Source organism: Ictalurus furcatus, chromosome 25, assembly GCF_023375685.1.
Source record: "Ictalurus furcatus strain D&B chromosome 25, Billie_1.0, whole genome shotgun sequence".
Classification (NCBI taxonomy): Eukaryota; Metazoa; Chordata; class Actinopteri; order Siluriformes; family Ictaluridae; genus Ictalurus; species Ictalurus furcatus.
The window spans coordinates 2,601,939-2,622,500 of NC_071279.1; the positions used below are offsets into that span (position 1 = coordinate 2,601,939).

Sequence of the window (20,562 nt, forward strand, 5' to 3'; positions counted from 1 at the left end):
CAAACCTCTTTGACTAATAGAAAGCAGCACTTTGACTAATGCAACATGTAAAACCAGAAGATTTGATTTATTTTTTATTTGTAACTTGGCAAAATACTAGCGTAATTTTCACAGCCAATTCCTTCGGAAAGCTGGCTATACTCCTCACAGACTAAACCAGATAGGAACTGTTATATTATAATCAGGAGTGCATTGTAAGTCTCACCTCTGATTTTACCATTGGGCTCATCAGGTGGATCCCATGTTGCAGTCACCGCTGTACCTTTCCCTCTAAGTGGTCGCACCTCAAAGTTCTCAGGAGGGCCAGAGGGAGCTGCAGAGTTAGGGACACGATGAAAGGTTAGAAGTGAAGAAAATATATACATTGCCAAAGAGAAGGAGCAATACAGAGATTTTGGGTTCCTTCTGCCATGTTTTTCATTTGGAAACAACACATTATTGGTTCTCCAGGAAAAACAGTAACGAAGTCATCATTAGCTCTCCAAGCAGGCAGGCACGGACACCTTAGTGATCTATTACATAGAGGTTGTTATGACATGCTACATGATTTACACAACTCTGACACGAGACTTTGTTAATTGTATGCATGTATTTGTTAGCATGAGTATATGTGTGTGTGTGTATGTGTGTGTGTGTGTGTGTGTGTGGGTGTGTGTGTGTGTGTTTGGAGCTCACTTATCTCAAAGAATCCTGTGTAATCCATACCTGATTCAGGAGTCCTTTGGAATACAGATACACTCCATTTTCCATGTTGGTCTCCCTGAGTGATTCGAACAGAAAATTCATACATTCCATCGGCAGAGAGCTTCTCAATCACGAGCCGCCTCTGTGAGGTCTCCTTATATTCCCACCGAGCAGACTCTCCCTTCTCTCTATATCTGACAGTGTATTGCCTACAAGTAAAGGACGTTTATTGTGACGTATCAGAAATCCATTTTGTATAATCCTCCTCTTTCTCATCAGACACTATCCACTATCATGTTAACATATTACACAATCTATGCATAAATCCGGTTTGACCAAAACCCACCTGACCCATTTCTTACCTGGTACCTTCAGGGACACTTTTCTGTTTCTGGACAAGTGGATCCACCCATGTGATTACAACAGACTGGGGAGACAGAATCCTCACTGTGATGTCTTCCACGTCCTCCACTACATCTCGCTCTGATAAACACGGTTAATGATTAAAGACTCGATTTCCCAAAAGACCAAGCCTGTTTTACAGTCGTAAACTGAGTCTCATACCATTATAGCAGCGTTAGATATGATCTGAACTGCACAATGTTTTTGGGCAGTTGAAAAGCATTGTGTGAACGTGTGTGTTCCTCATGTAACGTTAGTATTAGAACAGTCTACCTCCATGAAGTGCTGTTCGGAGACATGTAACCTCAAAGTTTTGGAATTCTAGCTGGCAAAACGCTCTGAAACATACATCTACAGCCTAACAAAGAATACACTATAAGGTTCGAATTTACATTTACTTCAAAGGTATTTCGAATTCTGAGACACTTAGAAAGTGGATTTTTGAACAGTTGTCAAACTCAGATAGAACCGTATTCTGTGAGCTCAATTACTGTTTTCTAAGGTTCTATCAGTCTGTTTATTATTATGCCATCTCTAAATCGCATTAAATAAACAAATATTGAACAATAAATGGTAATAAACGTTGTTAAATGATGCTATCCAAGATATTAGCTTTTTTACATTAGCTAATGTGCCAATATGTAAACACAGTAAGCATAGTCGAGCTGGACTGAACCTATTTTATTAATTAATTTATTATTATTACTCTTATGTAGCATATGTAAAACCGTTACAGGTAAAAGATACTGTCTCTTCTGGCTTTTGTGCTTAGACTTCAAGTGTGTTCTTCTCTATCAGAGTGTAAATGGAACACGGATGTTGATTGGTCAAGGCTGCTTATGTTGCCGGCATCATATGTTCATCCTGGATGATGCTTGCCTGGTAGATAAAACCAGATTTATCTCTGATTTTGGAGAACTTTCCTTTTTTTTTCCCAGTATAACACCAAAAATGTTGGGAATTATAAAAAATTTCACCACAGGAGAATAAAGTATCGACCAGTGAAGTGTTATTAACTCATTTTCAACCAAAATGCCAGAGAGAACCTTCAAATACTGAGGTGCTACAATAATAGACTCTACCTGGAGGAGGGTTTTCTGTCTTGATTACTGGTATGTTCCTCTGTGGTGCTTTCTGTGCCTGCAGTGATATCACATGGATGGACTCAGATGCTACAAACAGAGGGAAATATCAGATACAGCCAGTAATCATGCTATTCACAAAATGAACATACACTTTAACACTATATCGCTTACAAACCATGCTTTAATTAACTCAACGCATTCGAGCTTCTAGGATCTCATTCTCCTATATTAAGTAGCTAGGCAACAGTATAATCAGAGATAATATATTACATGCGTGAGGAATATAATATCAAAATCTAATTTCAAGTAATATTCTTAGAAGATGCCTCGTGTCCTCACCAAGTTTGGGTTTGTTAGCATTGCGTTGGTCTGCCTGGGGCTGACTGAGATCCACCCTATGTTTGTTTTGAGAGCGTATGGGCAGGTATCCTCCTCTGCGCGGAGCCTCAGGGCCTGAGGAGGATTGTGGGGCCCTCTGCCGTAAAAGTGTCGGTCTCTGAACTGTAGGGCGAGGGCTTATCTGAGAGGAGAGCTCAGATGACCTCCTACCTAACAAGAGACCAAGACAATATTGGCATTAGAGTTCTTTGTTTGCTTCAAATAAACTATAGTAGAAACAAGGAAGATGATCAACAGAAAATAGAAGAAAATACTATTTTTTTATGCAAAGAAAATGAAACTGGGTATAATAATTTGAGGTAAAATTGTTGTTTTTTTTTATTTTTAAACCTAGAGGCAGTGATCCCTTACAGTATTGTCTATTATAAGAGTACTATCTTCAGAAGCTCACAAAAAAAAATAAATAAATAAAAAAAATGCAGCTTGTCACGTTAGAGAAACTTCAAAGCTCTTCATCGTGAAGTTACAGTTTTACCTCTGAATGACACGGGAGACTTCCGGACCTGTTAAATAAATGTTCACCAATGATAACGTTTTTAAATCCGTGAATGTTGAGCATCCACTATACAAGTCCCTGTGCAAGTTGCTAGTAAAGGAAATGAGGACATATTAGAGCGAGAATATGTATATAAACCTTGCAGAAATACTGACCAATAAGAATGTGTGTGTATATATCGACACAATAATAAAAGGTGTATCTTAAAACAAGAAATTCATAATCATTTACAACAAACATTTTTAAACTCAGATGTTTCAGTCATTACGCAGAAATGATATAAAAATTTGTTGCAGGGAGTTAAAAGGCAACGATTTGGGATAATGACCAAATTATATGATGTTATTCATTAACTTTAATATCTTTGTGACTTTCCATAGCTGATCTGTTTTTTTTTTTTTTTTTAAATGTGGCATCAATTTGCCTGTGTAAATACTCTGCCTTCAAAAATGTTGATTAGCTCTCGTAGCACACAATGTGATCTTGAATCTCAGACAAAACGTTTGCAGAAAGCAGAGAGAATTTAGCAAGCCACGTTTATGCAAGCGTATAACCATTCAGGACCACACAGTCCTCTACTCTCTCACTTCCTTTCTGCTGTTTTTTCGAGTGTTATTCCCCATATGACTGGACTTGGCTAGCAGACAGCCAGGCAGTTTTTCCTCTCTTTCCATCAAAGCATTGATTTCTCTCCCATTTTTCTGTGTCCTACTTTTTGTTCTCTTCTCATTGCTATGCAGTCTAATATCATCGACAGTGTAATGAAAAACATCCCCCTGGGCTTCTTCTCTGTCTTCCTCAGTAATCAGTCACAGACTGTAGTCTTATTTTGTCATCGGAGACAGTGTCACTGCATTTTGAATGGAATATCTTAATCAAGGTTTCTCAACGCAACACCACAGAGCATATTGCTATAGAGAGATATTTTGGGTTGGCCAGAAGAGAACAAAATCGAGTCACTGAGTGCCGTCCCTCTGCGTCATTTAATGTTTTCTCTGCTCTAGTGCACTTCATTCATCAATGGCTTAAGAGTCTGCTGTCTTGTACCGGAGAGTGTTTCAGAAAGACAAGGTTCCTCCACCTTCTTCTTCTTCTTCTTTGGCATCGTCTTCTTCTTCCTATTATTATTATTATTATTATTATTATTTACATTTTACACGACAGTTACAGTATCTATGTAAATATCTAGACTAGAAAAGCATCAGAAATATAATACATCAAAAGCAAAGGACAGAAATGTATGTGACAGAAATTAGTTCTAGTTAGAGGAACAAGTTTGGAAGAAGAGGAAGGTAAATAGTGAGAGAGAGAGAGAGAGAGAGAGAGATGAACGTCAGCTGAAATCATTCTGTTCGTACTAGCTGGAGCGCTTTGTCATTATTCTGAACCATTATTCCATGCTGTCTCACTTTCCAAGAGGTAAAACCTCAACATATTCACTCTGGAACAACCACTGAAGGTACGTTACTATCACCAGAGAAATTAATATCATACTAAACTAATGAAAGAGACTGTACACGTCTTGAAACACACTTAAACTGCAGCAACATTGGGAAAAGGTGATGCTTTTACCATCATGTATGTTTCAGTTATCTGCAGCCAGGTGTTTCAGTAAAACAAGATTCCTTTAGTTTATTTTTAAATATTAACTATTACCCCTATGAGCGGCATGGTGTGCAGCAGGTAGCATTGACGCTTCACAGCTCCAAGGTTCCTGCTTCGATTCTGAGCTTGGGTTACGGTCTGTCCGGAGTTTTGCATGTTCTCCCTGCCCGTGTGGATTTCCTGCAAATTCTCTGGTTTCCTTCCACTTCCTAAAAACATGGCAGTAGGTGGAATGGCTACATTAAGTTGCCCCTGGATGTCAATGAGTGTGTGAATGTGTACACACATTGCCCTGCGATGGACTGGCGTCCCATCCAGGGTGTATCCCTGTGTAATACCTCACGCTCCTGGGCTAGGCTCCAGATCCACCACAATCCTAACCAGCATAAATTAGTTACTGAAGATGAATATTACCCCTAATCTTCTACTTTAAAGGCAAGAATTTAGGCGATGCAGCTGAATCAGGCTCAGCCATCATTCGATTATAGGAAAAGACAGAGTATACCACTTTCTCTCTCTTTCACCATCTGTTTCTTACTTTCCTCGTTTACAACCCTTCCCTTTCTAAGGGTTTTTTTTTTTGTTTGTTTAATTTTTGGTATGTGCCTCGCTGCACTCTGTCTTTCTTTCTGGCAGGTGCTGGATTAACCGGCCAGCTCATAGCTGACACAGTCCAGCTATGTGCGCACTCAGCTGGGTTTTACAGGGCCTGGCTCCCAACATGAGTTCACACCTGGTAATACTGAAATGGCCAATTAAGAATTCCTACATGGTATATTCAAACGCTGTTCCACCAACACTTAAGCGTCAAATAACTTGGTGCATGCATCACAAAAGTTTTTTAAAAAAAAAACAACAACAAAAAAAAAAAACGTGAGGCTAAGGGAGCTAATGGCTTCATTTTTACTGGTTGCAATCGAATGAGATGATGACAATAAAACCCAAAGCCCATCGTATGAAAATGTCTGTAAAAATGTCTGTGAATGTGTATAATCACTTAACAACTAAGAAAAGGAATCTTTTAGTTATTATGGGGATTTTTGCATCTGTTTTAAAAGTGGACATCTTAAAACACTTTTTAAAATAATAATAATAACAACAACAACAACAACAACAACAATAATAATAATAATAATAATGCTGACTGTGATTTTGAAACATTTGATTGCAAAAAAGCTTCAAAAAAATGAACCCAGTGCACTCAGACAGACATTAACGTATATCTCTCATTAGCTCCCAGACAAACAGAGATTAGCGTGCAATGTTATGGCAACACCGTGGCATTTCCAAGGCAAATCTAAAACAGTACTGAGTCAGCATTATAGGAATGCTAAGCCAGTGCCAACTTCACAGACGTCAATCAGATGCAAACAAAAATCTCTTTTAACTCTTTCAGTATTATCTCTTTATCTTTTCTCTAAGCCTCGCTTTATCTTTTAAATATAAATAAGTGTAATCTGACATAATGGGATCCTGCTGTGGTAACTGAATCCACTGAGATATACTTAATATCCCAAGAAGAGAGTAATAATATACTAAGTGCACGTGCATGTGCATTTATTGCTGTCTCCATACAATTACAAAGGCATTTGGAGACTAAGAGCGGTAACTCTATCTGACAGAGCATCCGCAGTGCTACTATAACTATCCACTTTGTTTCTCTTTTACCTCATTTACTCCTGGGAGTGAAGGAAACTATTGTCACTTGGTTTATATAGAAAGATTCCTTCCCTTTATCCGTGGAGAGGTAACGCGCTCACAGTTTGGCTTCAGGCAATCTTGGAGGATTAGAAAAAGAAATGCATTATTCTAATAAATATATAACTGGGAGGCTATCTAATATCAAAGAAGCCACGTCGTTTACCTGGTAGTGCCGAGGAGATTAAATAAATGAAGCTTGCACGGGAAACTCACATGAAAACACTATTGAAAGCATATGGAATTTTTGCCCTTGTAGTGCCTTTTTAAAAACGTTCGTTACTGTAGGAACTAACTGAGGAACATTTTGCTCCAGAGCTTTTTTTTTTTGCTTTTTTTCACAGATTATTAAAAATGTAAATATGCAAATATATGCAGTGGCAATCACAGACTAAGGGCTGGCATGAACTAATTTTGTTCAGTACAAATCTGCATTTGCAGAGTATTAATTTTGCTATTTGGTTCAAATAAACGGCAGTGATATTACTGTATTGGCTAATATCTCGATAGTTCCTTATACACAAAGGACTAAATAACCACAATACCACACACACAATACTATCTGAATTGTCACAGTCAAAATATGTACTGTGTAATGTGTACCTTTAAGATGTAGGGTTTTGTTGAGCATGGTCATGTGCTGTGTGTGACTACTCTTATTGTAATCCAGAAGCTACGTAGTACAGACAGAGCAGGCTGAAGATACTAGACCCACCAATATTTGCATTAACTTAATCCTGTGTCTTCTTTATGTATGAATGACGCATTAGCAGCCATGAGACCTGACTTTATAGCCGTTTTTCAGATATCCCACATTGCTGCCCATGTGCTCCGTGCTAAATTCCCTTTCATCTCAGACGATCTGAAGCACATCTCTCTCTGCGTAAAAGCATTACAGACTCAGTGTCAGTAAGATTATGACTGAATATAAATGAATTGCACAAGGGTAATATTATACCACTGAGAGGTGTGAGAGGAGCTGGGTGGCAAAGCTTATTTCTTATTTATATGAAATTTAGTAAAAGCAAACTGTAACTAAACTATATAGCCAAAAGTATGTGGACACCGGACACTCACACCTATATACTGCATGCGGTTCTTCCCCAAACTGTTGCAAAGTTGTACGAACACATGTAGCATTGAGATCACCGGAACTAAGAGGCCCAAACCTGCTCCATAAAGGCATGGTTCGCCAAAGTGTGGAAGAACTCGAGCGGCCTGTATAGAGCCCTGATCTCAAGCCCACTGAACACCTTTGGGACGAACTGGAACGCAGACTGCATCCCAGGGTTTTCTCAATTGACATAAATAAATAAACTTCATATTTTCTTAACACTGTCCAATATTATTTGCAAAAGCATAGCTCCAAAGTGCATTTCACACGGCTGTTACTTTCACTCCTACACAAGGGGACTGCTCTGAGATTTCAGTTTGGAACATGCCTAGGGTTAGGGTTAGGGTTAAGGTTAGTGTTAGAGGCATGCCTGCCTCTGTCCGGAGGGAAATAAATTCCAAACGGATTCCAAAAAAATCTCCCCACCCCAACCGGTTCACCAGATAAAAACTCCTTAGCGGTGTGAATTTTAAAATGCCGTTGAAAGACGCTGAATTCTGTCATCTGAAAGCTTCAGATTTCCGAACCCCTGAGTGAGTTAAGGTGTGGTGCCTTCATGCTTCTAGACGCTTCTACAGATGGTGAAGGATAGTCGCTAACACGAAACTGTTGACATTCTGACGCATGATTCCTTCCATATCTGCTCAATACCATTTGAAAGTGCTAGATTGCTTTAGTGAACCGACATTAGCTATTGAAAATAATGATTAGATTGTATGAGATCCTACCTGGCGAGGAGCCGTTTGCAGAAGATCCACCTTCGACTGCAAAGCCATCCAGTTTTACCCACTCTCCACCTGCAGTGAAAAACACAGCCATTTTTTTTTCTCAGTCAATTTCATTTACAACAGCGGTGACTTATCATGACCATAGTACCGAAAAAAAAAAACCCCAAAAAAACCATGAGAACATATTGTATAACACTTCATTAAAACATCTGCTTAATCTTACACTATTAAAATAAAAATGCTTCGACAGATAAGTTTATGGCCGTAATTTTATGTACTTATTTAATGTGCCGGTGTAATACGAGTGTTTTGCAAATGCAACTATGCATACGGATGTTGTTTCTCAGAGGCAGAAGAGGAAATCGTTTTGCGATTTATGTGGCATGCATTGGAGGGGTGACAAACTGCCACAACACAAAGCTTGTCTATTGGCTTTTTATGGTGGAGTGCGATTCCAGATTATATGGAAGGCCAACAGTGCAGGAGAATGGAATAATTAGAAAAGCAGACTGGACTGATTATATTCTGTACCATGCTCAAGTGTGTGTGTGTGTGTGTGTGTGTGTGTGTGTGTCTGTGTGTGTAATTTTATTAGTCATCCAGTCTGGTTTTAAAAGGCACGATTAAGAATAAGCGGGGAGGCCATGAAGTTATAAATATTTTCTGTGTAAAAGATGGAAGAAGAAAAAAAAAAAAAAAAAGACGTTTAGCCACATTAAGACTCTGCTGAAGTGTTGATTGACAACGTGATATTGAAATAGTATTTCTGTGAAGTCACTTTAACGTGTAAAGCTTTTATAAGACTGATTTGCTGTGCACTGGTTATACATAAAAGGAGTGTACGTTTGTGGGTTCTTGAATGCAGTCAATTAAACATGCACAAAAACTTCATAGCTCTTCGTGATAAATCCAAGACCCATAATAGCAATAATAGGAAACATTGGAAAGCTCTCTCATACTTTCACGTGCACACACACACGCACACACACACACACACACACACACACACACACACACACACACACACACGTACCTCCTGGAGTTTCTGCTCTGTAGACTGGTTTACTCATTCCCTCCTCATTCTCAGAATTGATCTTGAGGAAGTGCAGGACTCCAGGCTCTAACACACACACACACACACACACACACGCACACACACACACACACACACACGCACACACACCGTGCAAATTAGACAAATAGTGCATGCTGTGGTCATGCATTTAATACTTCATTAGCAATTCCTTTACATCTTTGCATGACTACTGACGGTCAAATCTACAGCCAGTAATGTGACATCTATGCACCTTACCTACGTCCTCTAGTACCTCGGAGCGGCGGTCCTTGTCCACCTTGATGAAGCGCAGAGACCTCATAGACTTGCCGTAGCCGATACTGTATCGATCCACTGGCCGACCGTCCAACTCATTAGGCGGGTCCCATGTCACCCTTAATCCCTTCTCCACTGACGTTAGCTTCACATTTCGTGGATGGAGTGGTTTAAATGCTGGAAGAGAGCCAAACAAAATGACTGCTAAGTCACACATGCTGTCAATACAAAAGTTATTTACGTTTATTTAGGTGAGCAATAATGATCAGCTTAACAAAATGTACTAAAGGGTCACAATATCTTATATATATATATATATATAAAATTTGATGTGCTGAAGAAACAAAGCCTATGACCTAGACACCTTGAGAATGATCGGCTGAAACATAACGAGCTCCATAGCAGCATGTGAGGTGTCATTCTAGCAGGAAATAGCGCTTCAAAGCTGCCTAAAACGCCCGGATTCTGCAGCCTCTTTCTTGTACACCATGGCGCGGGACTGATGTTGTTTGAAAACTACCGAAGAGCTCTTTTTATTTGTTAACAAATGTTCATGTAACAGTATAACGTATAACAGTTGTCAGTCATTGTGAGCTGGAGCTCCTGGACTATCGTTCACTTCACAAGTGCTGACGATTGTGGTTTGGGTAACGGCGCAGGCTCTACCATGAAAGAACACGATCACGTGACCAGCGTGCTCTATATATAATGTTCTAACTCTATGAGTTGCACAAATTGGGACCTCTGGTGTACAAACAGTGCAATTGTTGTATTAGATGCGTAATTAACAGATTTCTGATATCGCACATTTCCACAATTCGCAAAAATTGTCCCAATTTTTGATCGTGTTGTATTGGGTCACAGTGTATTGCTAGTCCACTACGGATCTTCTCCTGCCATCTTCCATCTTCTCGTGCCAGTTCTGGAATTTGAGTTCAAAACCTTCTGGTCACACCTCTGTAACTGACAAACCAACAACCCTCAAAGGTCATTTAAGTTCAGCTGGAGTAAAAGTGACACAATGACTCTTGCCCATTGGTCTCAGATCCAGGAAACGGACTACTCTGTAATCCACATTCGTACAAAGAAGCATCGAATGAAGCTTATTCCCACATGACCACTTACAGGATTTATTTCTACCTAATGCCAGTGCAAGACCAAGACTAAATATACCAAAACACGCACACAGAACTATGTAGATAAAAGGAATACATGTCCCATCAGTCCATTTTCTCAAGGGTACACAGAAAATAGTGGATGATTTTTCCTGTGTCCTTAACACTGCGTATCAGTTCCTACCCTCTGGAAGAAGGTCTAGAGTGCCAAGGTGCAAACTCACACAATACAAGAACTCATTTGTGCCAGGTTCAATATATATATTGAATATAGGCCTAGGGAACTCTTATGGGAATTAAGAGAATGTTAATGCTGGGACTGTGCTAACTAACTCCCCTGTAACAGACTTTTCACATGACCGTGTTCTCAGACCATCACCTATTTGAATTAGCATGAGCAAATCTTTTATTGATTCGGGTAACATTTTTCTATGAAATCAATTCGAGCTTAGTTTGTGACAAGGGGCCAAGATCAAGACAAAACGGGCTCAAGACCAAAAGGAGATCAAGATCAGGATGCAGTGGTCTCAAGACTGGCCTCGAGAACTACGATATTAGTGCACCACTATAGTCAAACTCTTAAACTTATTTATGCGACATATCAGGGATTCAATGGATGTTCAGGGCCGTGTAGCTCTGCTAAGCATTGCTAAACCGTATAATAGTTAAGAGTAGGTGCATTTGGCCATCGTAAGAAATAATGAACCCATCTGCTCAGTAAAGGCGTGGCTTCAGCGAGTGCACGTGAGAGAGGATGTTGCAAGCACATGGTGTTTATGTCATGTTCTGCTGTGGTTTTGGACTCTGTTTACTGGAAAATACTTTTTAAACTACTCGTTTCTGAACGTCTGTGTTTTATTGTTATGGAAAAAAAAAATGTATTACAGAACTTGACAGTTTTATAGCTGTTAAATCAACTCTGCAATTTGGAGTGTAATTGTAATTAGGATTTCTTGCCAAAGAATAGCTAATAACACCAAACACTAAGCTAATGCAGACATCCCATGAGATCAGCTTTATTAAAAGAATGAACTGCGTGTTTTTTTGTATCGCACCTTTGGGTATGGATTGAAACGTGACATCACCGCCTTGACAAATACAACAGAGATCACCATACAGCTACAGTGGTGCTTGAAAGTTTGTGAACCCTTTAGAATGTCCGATATTTCTGCGATGACCACGTATTATATTTTAATTGGGTCTACTTTTAGGTCTTGTATGAAAATCTGATGATGTTTCAGGTCATGTTCATGCAGAAATATCGGCAATTCTAAAGGGATCACAAACTTTCAAGCACCACTGTATAACACAAATATGTATTTGTCTTAATCATAGTATATTCACGGGAATAAAAAAAATCGAGAGACACCATACACTGTATGAACGAACCCACAAGAAAGGCATTCACTATATATATATATATATATATATATATATTTTACACATTTTATGTCTGGCAATACAATAAACACACGTTAGTAGTGTTTCCAAAAACACACCATACACACACACACACAGGCACATGCTCACAAACTCTAGTCTCTAAAGCTTTGTCTTAAATTTGAATATCACTGGAATAGACAGCGCTCTATAAAACTAAACACTTTCACCTCAAATAAACAGTTTATGGAGAGTAACTGAGACATCATAATTCCAATACTAATAGAAAGCAAATGAACTGACTCGACTTTAGCCCAAATTTCAAAGAAGGTATTGTGAGCTTTTTTTCATTTCTACTTTTTCGACAATAAAAAAAGGCAAGGTGTTTACAAGCATCATATTATTCTTGAGCTCATTTGCAGATCATTCATTTCTTAAAGCATCTTTACATGAATGGTGATTATAAATGGTGCATATGATGGATGTGCATAAGGTATGCGATACACAAATGGACCAGGCTGCTGGGCAAGTTTGTTCCAGTTCATACTTCCACACCCTCATACCTTCTTCTCTGGTTGCCCACCTTGGTGACGTAGGAAATTCATATCTCTATGAGTGGAAATGAAAGGGGTTTTTTTTTTTCTTCCATTTCCCATTCAAAGCCCACATAAAGGTGAAAGATAATTTTATAGTGGGATAAAAGTAAAATGAGAGGTTTTGTGGAATGGCATTTTATTTGGTCACAGTGTCAGGGCATAACCTGTAGTGTGTAAGTGACTATGCTTGTGTCTGCCATCGTGTCAGCCAAAAGAGCTGCAGGGCAAGCACCTGCCGTTTAAACGCCGGAGTGTCAATGAAGTATGTGAAATTTATGTATTAACACCGTACTGAAACCCACACAGAGACAAACCATCTTTCTCACCATGTTCACTGCTATTATTTCAACAATAGACATTTTCACCATCCACTAAACAACACTGACTATATATAATGAACATCATGTGGTGCATTCGTGCTTATAAAATTACATGGCAGCCCATATGGGAGTTGGATCAGATGTCAAGAAATCAAGAAAACACAAAAACATGGGGTAGCAGGTGTGATTTCTCCTGTGATTCAACTATATACAGTGCTTTTCATATTTTCCTGTTACGCTGCAGCCTTACTTACACCCTAAATTGTAATACAGTCATTTTCCCCTCATCATTCCGATCTGTAAAAATATACTATTAATGAAGACATATAAACAATTTTACCCACTTACATATTATATTAAAGATAAGAAATTGAAATATCACATTCAGACAAGTATTCAGTCCCTTTACTTAGTACTTTGCTCAAGGACATTGGCAGTGATTTCGGCCTTGAGTTTTGCTAAGTATGATGTTTTAAACTAGACCCATTCAGAACATCTCAAGCTCTATTGGTTTTAATGAGGAATGTCATAGTACTACTATTCTCAGACCTCTTGAGAGATGTTTAATTGTGTTTAAGTATTGTACCAGCTCTGTCTGGGCCATTCGGAGACATTTCCAGACTTGTCCCGAAGCCGAGGAATTGTCTTGTATATGTGTGTCATTGTAGTGTTGAAAGATGCTGAGCTCTCTTGAACAGTTTTCCTGAAGGATGTCTCTGTACTCTGATCAGTCTATCTTTTCCTTAATCCTGACAAGACTCCCAGTCCCTGCTGCTGAAATATAAATCCCCATAATGATGCTCTCATGACCATGCCTCACTGTAGGCATGGCTTTGGCCAGGTGACGAGCAGCACTTAGTTTTATCCAGATGTAGTGCTTAGCACTCCAGCATTCCAGAGTTCAATCTTGTATTTTCCAATCAGAACAGAGAATCTTGTATCTGATGGCCTGAGAGTTCTTTAGGTGCCTTTTTGGCAAACTCCAAGTGAGGCTTCTTGTGCCTTTTACTAAATGAGTGGCTTTCATGGGGCCACCCGATTGGTGGAGTTCTGCAGAGATGTTTTTTGTTCCCTCATCTCCACATAGGAACTCTGGAGTTTGATCAGAGTGACCTTCAGGTTTTTGGTCACCTACCTGACTAAAGCCCTTCTTTACCTATTTGCTTAGTTTGGCTGGGTTTGGCAACGCAATCTGATTTCAGAGGTCTACAGACAATTCCTTTGACCTCATGCATTGTTTGTCGCTCTGAGATGCACTGTCAGCTATGGGGGTTTAATATCCATATAAACCCCCAAATCCTGATTGTCCCATAAACTGTATTTAACTAACTTTAATTTGAGCTCTAGAGACATCTAAATGATGATCAATTCAAATGTGATACCAAATTTGAAATGTTATCGCATAGGTCTGAATACGCATCCATCCATTTTGTCTACCACTTATCCTACACTGGGTTGCAGGGGAAACATGGAGCCTATCCCAGGGAACTCGGGGCACAAGGTGGGGGACACCCTGGACAAGCTGCCAACCGATCACACAGCAAAACACACACAACTCACACAATTTGGAAAAATGCAATCAGCCTACAGTGCATTTCTTTGGACTGGGGGAGTAAAGCGGAGTTCCTGGAGAAAACTCCCGAAGCACGGGGAAAACACGCAAGCTCCTCGCACACAGGGCGGAGGTGGGATTTGAACTCCCAACCCCGGAGGTACGAGGCAAACATGCTAGCCATTTTAGATTATTACTCTGCTGTGACAAACCACTGAAAAAGTGAAGGGGTCTGAATACTTTCTGAATGCGTTGTACATCTTGACTAAGGTATGTGAATTGTTTCCTGAGACAGACATCATTAATGCCCAGGTGCTTCCCAATGACCTAAAGGCAGCTGTTACTAAATGACATCTCATTTAGCAAAGACAAAGAGCTCTGCTGAGGAAGAGAACTGCTGTCTTGCTAATAGACATGCATTGACTTGAGTCTCCTCTCGGATTAGAGATCTAAGCAGACTTGTTTTCTTCTCTCCAGTTTTAAATCGCATTTATGTCAGTCAGACACAATAGAATTAAATTCCTGCAGCTGGTTAGGGCATGATTTTTCCTTCTTCTCACATCGACCCTGTTTCGCACGCACGTTTGACCTCTCTCCCTCCCTCTGTCTGCGTATATGTACGTCTCCCTTTTGTGTCTGTGTCTCCCTATGTTTCTATCTTTCGTCCTCTCCTCTTCCCACCGGATGTGTGTTTAGGTATGAGGTCGAGGGGAAAAACCCTTTGAATACATATTGTTATCTGTGAAGCAGATGTGTGTGGCTGATGTTGTTGGACACTGACAAGTGGGATATTAAAATGAGTAAATGGGATGAAAAGAGAGCCATGTAACACTCCATAATGTAAAATCCATTGTATCAGAGAAGGTACTGTACTGTACAGAGAAGGCCTGTTGTTTTCTCATGTAAAGCCAGAAGGTCTGCCTTATTATTATCATTATTATTATTATTATTATTATTATTATTATTACACTGCAGGCAGCATAGTGGTGCAGTGCTTAGCATTGGAGAACCAATGAACCAGGCTTCCTATTTCGATTGCGAGCTCGGTTTACTGTTTGTGTGGAATTTAGCATGTTCTCCACATGTTCATGTGGACTTCCTCGAGTTCTCTGGTTTCCTCCACTGTCCAAAAACATGCACGTCGTGGATTGGCTAGGCTAAATTCCCCCTAGGTGTGAATAAATGTGTGACCGTGGACTGCCATGGGAGCTGCATGGACGGTCGTCTCATCTGCAGTGAATTCTCCCGTCTCACACCCCGTGTTCCTGCGATTGGATCTGAACTCACCACGACCCTGACCAGGATCAAGTGGTTACTGGAGATGAATGAATGAATGTTACAGTGTTGGAGAATACTATCAACTATTTAAAAAAAAACTGTGGATGAATTCTGGAAAACAGCCAAAAAAAAAAAAAAAGAAGACAAGTCGCATTTTGGCCAAAAAGGAGTCGACACCTCAACTTTAAGAAACCATAATGACATGAAAATATTTATATTTTACTTTTTTAAAATCTTGCCCAGGCCATGTTTCTGCATTGAGCATGTTGGGTAAGGGACCTTGCTAACTAAGTATGATTTCCTCACACAGAGAAATTCATGCTCTGATGAAGTGGGGTAGCGAAATGGACATAAGCCTAATGAATTCTGTTTGTAATCACATAGCGTCTATCAAAATGCTCTGACTTTACTTACTTGTGGTTAAAAAATGCATGCAACAGAGACAGATATATCAGCTTGGGAAGCCTGAAGCCTGTATATATATATATATATATATATATGTATATATATATATATAGATAGATGTAGATGTAGATGTAGATATAAATATAAAAGCCAACTTGACTCTTCATTTGAATTTAATAGATTTAATCTAATTACCAATAGGGAAAAAGAGTGTAAATAATGTCAACATGAATCTTACTGCCGTTTTAGTGGGTACTCATGAATTTAGTGGGTGCAGTAATAAATATAACGGTACACACTTGTACCGAATATATCCAGAGTTGAATGATGTTCTTAAAATAAAGCCGTGCTGCCATCAGAACGAGACCATTAATATATTTTACACTGGAAATTATGGCTACAAAAAGGTTTGAGAGCTGCTGTAATAGGAATAGACCGGACACACAATAACTACAGGTCTGGTTACAATACGGAGGAAGATGGACGTGTGAAGAATAAAAGTGGGGGAGAAAAAGTAGATGTCAAAATTGCAAAAAAAAGAGATGATTTCTGAATGATCCGCACAGACGCTGGTTTGGGTTAACAAGCGGAGAAATCCAGAAGAATCTAGACTGAGAACAGACCTCTAATACACAGCTGCTGACAGCAGTTCCAGGCTGCACTGGTTGACCTCATTTACAGAACCACTTCCAAAACAGAAAAAAAGTGAGAGAAAAAAGAAGCAAGAGCGAGAGAAAAATGTCCTATAGTAACGTGGCAGCTAACTCTATTCACTGGGACACACGCACGTCCGAGATTCCTCAGCTGTACCGCTCTTTCCTTACTGCGTGGAGACAGAGGAAAGTCTGAACACAACGGATTTCACAAACTGGAGAGTGAAACTCGAACACATCTGCAGCATGACTTGCGAACTCTCTGATGGCACGTTAAAGCCAGTCGATACACTTTCTCCAGGATGGCTCAAATATTCGGAGATTCCTGCTGATCAATCAGGGATCCACGCTCACTGCTGTGTGTCGCACTTTACCGAAACAGATTGTGCTCCTCCTGAGCAGCCCCCGTGTTCAGTCCGAGCTCGGCTCTATTAGCTGGCTATACAGTGAGATCACTCTTTATTTTTTTATTTTAATTTATTATTTTTTTTTTTTGGTTGCTTTTTTTGGCACACAACTCTCACTTTGAGAGCATTTTCCATGAGAGTGTTCTAGACAAGCAGTTCTTTCACGATGAATCCCTATAGCAAAGGGAGTCCAAAGTGATGCTGGATGGCACATAAAAGTTCAGACACATTAAAAAAAAAAAGGAAGAAAATAAAATAAATAAATAAACCAATTCACGTATGTAATGTATATGATATGACTAAACTGAGGAACGTTCAGAAGCTGATGTCTATGACCGGGATGCGTATGAAAGACATAAAGTTTATTCCGTACAATGCAAACAGTTTTTGCAGGATAATTAATAGTGCATGCAAGCTACATGAGCACTACTACTGTAAGCCAGACCCAAGCGCAGATTAGAGGCAGACCTCAGGCATATTAGATCAGGCCCCTGGCACGCTCGTGACAATATCTGGGTCTCGTTTTTAACCGTGATTTATTGTTTAATATTTGTAATCTTAAATCGCTGGCAAAGCTGAGGTCAGAACAGCAATATCTCCAAAAGGTTTTTGGAGTAAATGTAGAATTTACAGCACGTGAAGGTTTTACGCTTGGAATGGAATGCACATTTCATTATTTAACTACTGCACAGAAATGCCATTCCTATTTAACGTAGTCAATATTGTAAATACAAGGACACAGAATAAGCACAGTCAACATTTTGACTTTGAACCTGAGCAGCCCAGTCTATTAGTATACTTCTACTTCTTTACTTAACTTTTTTTTTTTTTAATTCTACACGTGCTGTGCTTACAAACAAAAAGCAAACAATAAAGCCAAAATTATATGCATTTCTCCTGCAACTCTGCTCGTGATTATTTGTTAACTTCCGAGTCGTTTAATGGTAACGCACGTGCCGACAGACCTGTGACGAGCAGCATGAAGTGTGTGTGTGTGTGTGTGTGTGTGAATGAAGTATACCTATGATGAGCAGGCTGCTGAAGTGTGTGATGCTTACCTGTGAGCATCGGGCTGAGGGAGCAGAGCGCGAGCAGGAGCGCAGGGAGCGCGCGTGCTGCCGGTGGACACATAGCGAACAGAAGTGGTGCAGCTCGCGCGCCGCTCCGGAGAGCGCGAGAAGAGGCGGGGAGCCGCTCCCTACCTTATGGCACAAACCCAAACTCACCCTGCCCTGCTGAACAGTACATGAGGACTCTGCCTCACCGCAAGAGGGCGACACAGGCTTAATCCAAAAACCGCAAAATCTGGCGCGCTGATCGTCAGAAACTATGCGAGACGTGTACCTCACTGCCTTAAGGGATATTTTATACGTTTTAAATGTCGGGCTAAATTTATATATCCACAGATGATTAGTTCTGAGTCCACTTGTTGCTTCATGGGAGTGTTTACATGACAAAATGCATATAATATAGTAATATATGGAGACCAGGAATAATTCAACACATGTTGTAGTATTTTGTATTATAACTCTCAAGAATCTTACAATATCCGCCCACAGGGACATGACTTAGAATGAGCTTTAGTGACAGACCTGACGGATCTGACCGACCTCAACTGCTCTCTTTACAGGGGCTGTGCAGCCTCCCTTACGGGTACATTATGTTTTCTTTGTTTGTTTGTTTGTTTAATCATCTGCTTTTATACTGAGTGGCATTTCAGTGAGCTGATTTTTTTTATCAATCCCTTGTAGATACATTTTGACATAAATGTTTTATTAAAAAGTAATAAAAGGAAACACCACAGTGTCTTGTATAAACCCGACATTCATTTGTTACATTAAAAAAAAATTATAATCTGTTTAGTTTTTCTTTCTTTCTTTCTTTCTTTCTTTCTGTCTGTCTGTCTTTCTTTCTTTCTTTCTTTCTGTCTTTCTTTCTTTCTGTTTCTTTCTGTCTGTCTTTCTTTCTTTCTTTCTTTCTGTCTTTCTTTCTTTCTTTCTTTCTGTCTTTCTGTTTCTTTCTCTCTTTCTTTCTGTTTCTGTCTTTCTTTCTGTCTTTCTTTCTTTCTTTCTTTCTTTCTGTCTTTCTTTCTGTTTCTTTCTCTCTTTCTTTCTGTTTCTGTCTTTCTTTCTGTCTTTCTTTCTTTCTTTCTTTCTTTCTTTCTGTCTTTCTTTCTTTATTTCCGTCTTTCTTTCTTTCTTTCTTTCTTTCTTTCTTTCTTTCTTTCTGTCTTTCTTTCATTCTGTCTTTCTTTCTTTCTTTCTTTCTTTCTTTCTTTCTTTCTGTCTTTCTTTCTTTATTTCCGTCTTTCTTTCTTTCTTTCTTTCTTTCTTTCTGTCTTTCTTTCTTTCTTTCTTTCTTTCTTTCTGTCTTTCTTTCTTTATTTCCGTCTTTCTTTCTTTCTTTCTTTCTTTCTTTCTTTCTTTCTTTCTGTCTTTCTTTCATTCTGTCTTTCTTTCTTTCTTTCTTTCTTTCTTTCTTTCTTTCTGTCTTTCTTTCTTTATTTCCGTCTTTCTTTCTTTCTTTCTTTCTTTCTGTCTTTCTTTCATTCTGTCTTTCTTTCTTTCTTTCTGTTTCTTTCTTAATTTCTTTCTTTCTTTCCATCTTTCTTTCTTTCTTTCTGTCTTTCTTTCTTTCTGTCTGTCTTTCTTTCTTTCTTTCTTTCTTTCTTTCTTTCTGTCTTTCTTTCTTTCTGTCTTTCATTCTGTCTTTCTTTCTTTCTTTCTTTCTGTCTTTCTTTCTGTTTCTTTCTTTCTTTCTTTCTGTTTCTTTCTTTATTTCTTTCTTTCTGCCTATCTTTCTTTCTTTCTTTCTGTCTTTCTTTCTTTCTGTCTTTCATTCTGTCTTTCTTTCTTTCTTTCTGTCTTTCTTTCTGTTTCTTTCTTTCTTTCTTTCTGTTTCTTTCTTTCTTTCTTTCTTTCTGTCTTTAATTCTGTCTTTCTTTCTGTTTCTTTCTTTCTTTCTTTCTGTCTTTCTTTCTGTCTTTCTTTCTTTCTTTCTTTCTTTCTTTCTGTCTTTCTTTCTTTATTTCCGTCTTTCTTTCTTTCTTTCTTTCTGTCTTTCTTTCATTCTGTCTTTCTTTCTGTTTCTTTCTTTCTTTCTTTCTTTCTTTCTTTCCGTCTTTCTTTCTTTCATTCTTTATTTCTGTCTTTCTTTCTTTCTTTCTTTCTTTCTTTCTGTTTCTTTGTGTTTCTTTCTCTCTTTCTTTCTGTTTCTTTCTTTCTTTCTGTCTTTCTTTCTTTCTTTCTTTCTTTCCGTCTTTCTTTCTTTCTTTCTTTCTGTCTTTCTTTCTTTCTTTCTGTCTTTCTTTCTTTC

The 20,562-nt window shown here is 39.0% G+C and overlaps 1 protein-coding gene across 1 annotated transcript in view; it reads right to left on the reverse strand.

The window, feature by feature from the left end:
* Window positions 1-18,389, reverse strand: part of fndc1 (fibronectin type III domain containing 1) — a 39,960-nt gene extending 21,571 nt beyond the window's left edge. Inside the window, exons 1-9 of the mRNA XM_053614865.1 lie at window positions 18,306-18,389; window positions 9,524-9,718; window positions 9,245-9,331; window positions 8,212-8,280; window positions 2,511-2,720; window positions 2,169-2,258; window positions 1,047-1,167; window positions 706-893; window positions 206-313 (exon numbers count right to left, since the gene is read on the reverse strand). Of these exons, the coding sequence (XP_053470840.1) occupies window positions 206-313; window positions 706-893; window positions 1,047-1,167; window positions 2,169-2,258; window positions 2,511-2,720; window positions 8,212-8,280; window positions 9,245-9,331; window positions 9,524-9,718; window positions 18,306-18,378 (1,141 nt within the window). The 5' untranslated portion in view covers window positions 18,379-18,389. The remainder of the gene's footprint in view (window positions 1-205; window positions 314-705; window positions 894-1,046; window positions 1,168-2,168; window positions 2,259-2,510; window positions 2,721-8,211; window positions 8,281-9,244; window positions 9,332-9,523; window positions 9,719-18,305) is intronic.
* Between the last annotated feature and the right edge of the window lie 2,173 nt (window positions 18,390-20,562).